This window comes from Phaethon lepturus, unplaced genomic scaffold (genome assembly GCF_000687285.1).
Source record: "Phaethon lepturus isolate BGI_N335 unplaced genomic scaffold, ASM68728v1 scaffold29564, whole genome shotgun sequence".
In the NCBI taxonomy this organism is placed as follows: Eukaryota; Metazoa; Chordata; class Aves; order Phaethontiformes; family Phaethontidae; genus Phaethon; species Phaethon lepturus.
Genome location: NW_010534484.1, coordinates 751 through 5,520, shown reverse-complemented (window position 1 = coordinate 5,520; position 4,770 = coordinate 751). Strand labels below are relative to the sequence as shown.

The 4,770-nt window shown below is 42.5% G+C and overlaps 1 protein-coding gene across 1 annotated transcript; it reads left to right on the top strand.

The window, feature by feature from the left end:
* Positions 1-29: 29 nt before the first annotated feature.
* On the top strand, positions 30-3,396 carry NDUFB8 (NADH dehydrogenase (ubiquinone) 1 beta subcomplex, 8, 19kDa). Its single transcript, XM_010285553.1, has 4 exons — positions 30-163; positions 636-735; positions 2,322-2,477; positions 3,164-3,396. The coding sequence occupies exons 1-4, from the start codon at positions 45-47 to the stop codon at positions 3,254-3,256; spliced, it is 468 nt and encodes a 155-aa protein (XP_010283855.1). The 5' UTR covers positions 30-44; the 3' UTR covers positions 3,257-3,396.
* Positions 3,397-4,770: the final 1,374 nt, after the last annotated feature.

The following is a 4,770-nucleotide window of genomic DNA, read 5'->3' as shown; positions in this document are numbered from 1 at the left end:
GCCCGCGCCCACTCTGCCTTGTTGCTCTCCCCTCAGCCTCGGAGATGTCCAAGGACCTGGTGCCCGGGCCGTACCCCCGGACACCGGAGGAGCGAGCAGCTGCTGCAAAGAAGTACAACATGCGGGTGGAAGACTACGAGCCCTACCCCGATGACGGCTTTGGGTGAGCTGAGGCGGTCCCGTGCCCCTGCAGCCAGGGAGCAGGCCAAGCTAGCATCTCCTGGCCTTGTGGCCAGATGCTGCTCTTTTAATGCAAGGCTAAGAGTGATGAACTGAAAGCCATCTCTGAAATAAGGATTTCAGGAGGTGTTTAAATGTTGGGGAATACTTTGGCATGTGCAAAATGCTAGACAGCTAGGGTTCTGTATTTCAGTTAAGCTTTCATTTTGTTCTAGCTAGTATAGCCGAAAAAGGCCACTCTGAGGAACGCTATTTGTTACAATGACTGGTATCAAAGTAATGATTGTTGTACTAGTTGTGTGTGTTTAAAAAATGCATATATATAGGAGCTATAAAAATAAAATAATGTTTAAGTCCTCCTTTTCATTAGGCCTGCTGTATAGTGTCTCCTGCAAAATGTATCTAAATTAATACAGATTTCTTGTATGTTTCGTTTTTTTGTCTGTTTCTTGCAGATACGGTGACTATCCCAAGCTCCCTAATAAGTCTCTTCATGAGAGAGATCCCTGGTACCAGTGGGACCAGCCAGACATGAGGCATAACTGGGGAGAGCCGGTAGCTCCTTTCATTATTATTACAATGCTATTGTTATTAAATTCTAACATGCACGTCTTGTTAGTGCTTTATGTTTAATTCTTTGTATAATTGTACAACCAAGTGCAGGTGTGTTTTGTCTGTGCAAGCAGGGACAGTCAGTGGGAAGGGAAACTTAGGCTATGGCTATCATGGTAAATATTTTGAATGTGCTGAGGAATGTTAACATCTTATTACATATGAGAAGGAATGTTTCACAAACTTAAGTTTCTCTGTAGGAATAGGAAAGTCTCATCCATTTTCTTTGCCTGATCTGACTCAAAATGAGAGCTTAGTTCAGAATTATTTAGCAAAGAAGCCATTGCGTGAGTAAAGTCCTTTTAGTACAATGGAAGTAGCTATTGCTGCTTTATTCCTCCAGGGTTGTTTTGGGATAGAATACAAATATGGAGATTTTCTCTGAAGAAAGTTTGCAAGATATCATGAAGAGAAATGGATGAATAGAGCATGTGTGTTAACTTTCAAATCTAAAATTTCTTCTTGTCAGGAGTAACTTTTCAGTTAATGCATGGTTCATCTGTGATTACTGAACTTGGTAATTGGCTTGAGCTCTCCTTACTGAAAATAGTGATTATGTAAGCATGTTTATATAATATACAGTAGTATAAACATGCCAGAGCATCATAGCATGTGTACAACAGTAAAATGTAGTTGTAGTGACTGTGGAAGCACGTGAAAAAAACCATGGTGATTCTGTGTTGTTGTGGTGCTTGGTACAGGAAGGCTTCTATAGGTACCCTTGCACATATGGGGTTGGCAGTGGTGGGGCAAGTGGAATATACTGGTTGCATTCCAGGTGTCAGCAGATGCTTCTGTTGAGGCAACTGAATTCTGCTCAGTCTGTCTCTCTTGGTTTGATAGCAAACAACTCTGTGTGCAAAGGTAAAGATGGGGAGCTAGAGGCAGTACTTGAGCTGCAAATTAATGAGTTACATGTTTTCATTAATGTGAAAGGAGACTATAGGCAGAACATGCATGGGACTTCCTTATGTATACTTCAAGGCAGAAGCTTAAATGCCCTTCTTCAATTAGGAAGGGCATTAGCTTGCTACCAGCCCTGCTCTTTGCATGGAGTAATGGCAGCAGGTGCTCTACTTGTTTTGAGGAACCAGCTTCCAAGTTGCAGGTAGTTGCTGCTTTGTTTGAAATAACACTGCTGCTTCTGTTTGGGACTGTGACTGAACTTCCATAAATGAGGGTACTGTTCTGTACCATGCCTTTTCAACAGTGCTGGGGAACAAATCTAAGGTGGAGTGATTATGTATATAAATAAAAGCTGCTGCTATGCTCTAATTAAGCATATTGCCTGGTATAAGCATAGGATGGAATTTGGAGTCTTATTTTGAGTTTTACTGTAAGTGACAACTTGCTGTGACTCTAAAATCAGAGGTAAATTGGTTATCGCCTCTGTGGCTTTATCTCCACTTGTAAAGTGGAGATGAAACAGCTTCTGGCAGTTTTGTGAATGCCGTAAAGTACCACTTCCCTTAATAAAAGCAGCTTGAGCACTGTTGGTAAATGTGCAGCTGTTTTCCTTTGTTCTTTAGATGCACTGGGACTTTGACATGTATATTCGGAACAGAGTTGATACATCTCCTACTCCAGTTCCCTGGCACACCATGCGCAAACACTTCCTTGTCTTTTTGAGTACCATGCTGATCATGTTTGGTCTTGGAGAGATCTGTCCGTCTTACAGGCCTGTGGTGAGTGACACCCTTGGGTAAAGGGAGGAAAAATAGCAGTGTTTCTTGTCACTGCCAATGTACAGAAGAGTCGTTTTGCTGAAGCTGAGTGATGAGTGTGAATGCAGAACCTTGCTGCTGGCAGGGGATGGGCCAAGGGATGTCCTGTGGCCTCATCCAGCCTGAGTTATTCTGTTGACTGGTTTGGCTCAGCTCATAGGTTCTTTTTCATAGTGAGCAGTTCCTGTTCACAGGGAATTAATTTTGAGCTATGTTTCTTACAGTATCCCTTCTTTAGTCTAGGTATTCTACTCCTCTGTGTGCATCTGCTTGAGGGAGATGCTTTATCTCTTCTCTTGCCCTGTGTTTTTAGTTATATCTCATGATCTGGATCATTTGGAACGTACTTCTGAAAAATATGTCTGAATACATAAACAGCTTTTGCAATATATTATTCTCATGCTGTGAGATGAACATTAAGATTAAATGCAAGACCACCTTGATGTTTCTGTTAAAGGACATGGATTTATGAATTTCTGAATTTACTTTCCTTGTACTCTAATATTGCTGCTGAAGCACCTAAGAAATGGAAATTTAAGTTTTAAATGACAAGCCTTGATTTGGGCAGGAGTGGGATGGGATGAGACTTTTTCCCCTTACCCTTTAATTTGCTTGGTGAATTTGCCACTCTTTATCTCTCCTTGTAGGGACCGAAGCAATATCCCTTCAATGACCTGTATCTGGAGAGAGGAGGAGACCCCAATAAAGAGCCACCAGTGGTGACACACTATGAAATCTGAAAGTTACTGAAGTGCTATGTTTCTCCTGTGTCAGCTCTGCTGGGGATGGCATCTTCTCTAGTGTTCACTGTGGCATATGTTAATGCTTGTTCGTCAACGTTCAACCACTAACTGCAGTGAAATATATCAATGATACCTACTGTGCTAGTTGTCTTCTGTTGGTTTGAGAAGGCTGAACGTTGGCCAATGAAATTGAATTACCTTTGCCATTTTTCTAAATGGGCTAGTATCTGTGGGCAAAGTTCCGAGTGCAGTCCTAGGACTGCTGCTAGTTTATGTACATTGTGCACAAACATTCCTTAGCTAAGCTGTTTATGTAGGAGATATACTGCCTGTTACCAAGTGGCTTACTGCAGGTGCTGCTTGGAGTTGAACTACAGTGTCATCATTTAATGTGAAATGACAGGCAGAGCCAGACTGGCAGTGCCAGTGCTTGGGAGTTCATACTGTGTGAATAACTGTCCGTCTTTACTGGTATTTGGCTTTGATCTCTTCCTCTCTCACTTCCCTCTTAAGTGAAGCTTGTACAACCGGTAGGGAGCACTAGTGAGGCACAGAGCCTTGCAGTGTATAGCTTGAGGCTGACAGCAGAGCTCTGGACAGCAGTGGTATGAAAAGGCTGATGAGCAAGTCCAGCTCTGGCCAGACCTGTTGTGGTGCGCCTGGGCTTTGGTCCAAGAGCAAAGATGCCCAAGTTGGTTCTGTATGGCCTGAGCTCATCCACTAGGGTTGGAGTTACATCTGACCCATGAAGTCTGCCAGTCTTGCTGCAAACCAGTGATCTAGGGACCTCCTATGGCTTCATCAACAGTTTGCTTGGGAAAGTTATTCATAGCATTTTATTAAGCTGCTAGATTTTTTTTCCAGCTCCACTCTTCACTTAAGTTTTTCCCCTTGTTACTTGAGGAGACAGTACCTTCAATACCAATTTACGGTGAAAGTTCTCTCAACTCCCTTGTGCTGTGTCTTAGACCCCACTGTTTGGCTGCAGGAGTGGGTGATCGCAGAAGGCTAAGGGCTTGGCCTCTTCTGCGTGCTTCCTATAAACTAGATGCTATGCCCTGCTCTCAACACCCTGTCATGACTCATAGTTTTGTGGTTTAAGAGAAGCCGGTATTTGAAGATAGTGATTCACAACTTTTCAATCTATAAAGATTTTTAACCCCAGATGCTAAAGGACAATTAGCTTGATCTCTGTGTAGGGGTTTCTGTAAGGATGTATGTTCAAGGGAATCACGTGATCGAATGCTAGGACATAGGAATATATATGTGTAAATAAAACTGACCTCTCTGGAGGTGCTGAACAATCACTATTCCTCCTGGCTTTTGTAAACTGTCACCTTCTCATTACAGAAGTGCTTACTTTTAAATTATAGGCAATGATGTTTTCACCCTAGAGGGGTTTTTAAAGTATTTTTTGAGCTGTGGGGACCTTAAAGCTGAATTCTATTACAAAGTGTCATGCAGGGGAAAACACTCCTTAGGGATACTTAAGTAAGAATTGCCATTCCACA

Bases quoted from the DNA above. Each gene is read 5' to 3' on its own strand.
- NDUFB8 (XM_010285553.1), top strand. From the start codon at position 45: ATGTCCAAGGACCTGGTGCCCGGGCCGTACCCCCGGACACCGGAGGAG. The intron at 164-635 runs GTGAGCTGAGGC...TGTTTCTTGCAG, and splicing joins TACCCCGATGACGGCTTTGG to ATACGGTGACTATCCCAAGC. The intron at 2,478-3,163 runs GTGAGTGACACC...CTCTCCTTGTAG, and splicing joins GTCCGTCTTACAGGCCTGTG to GGACCGAAGCAATATCCCTT.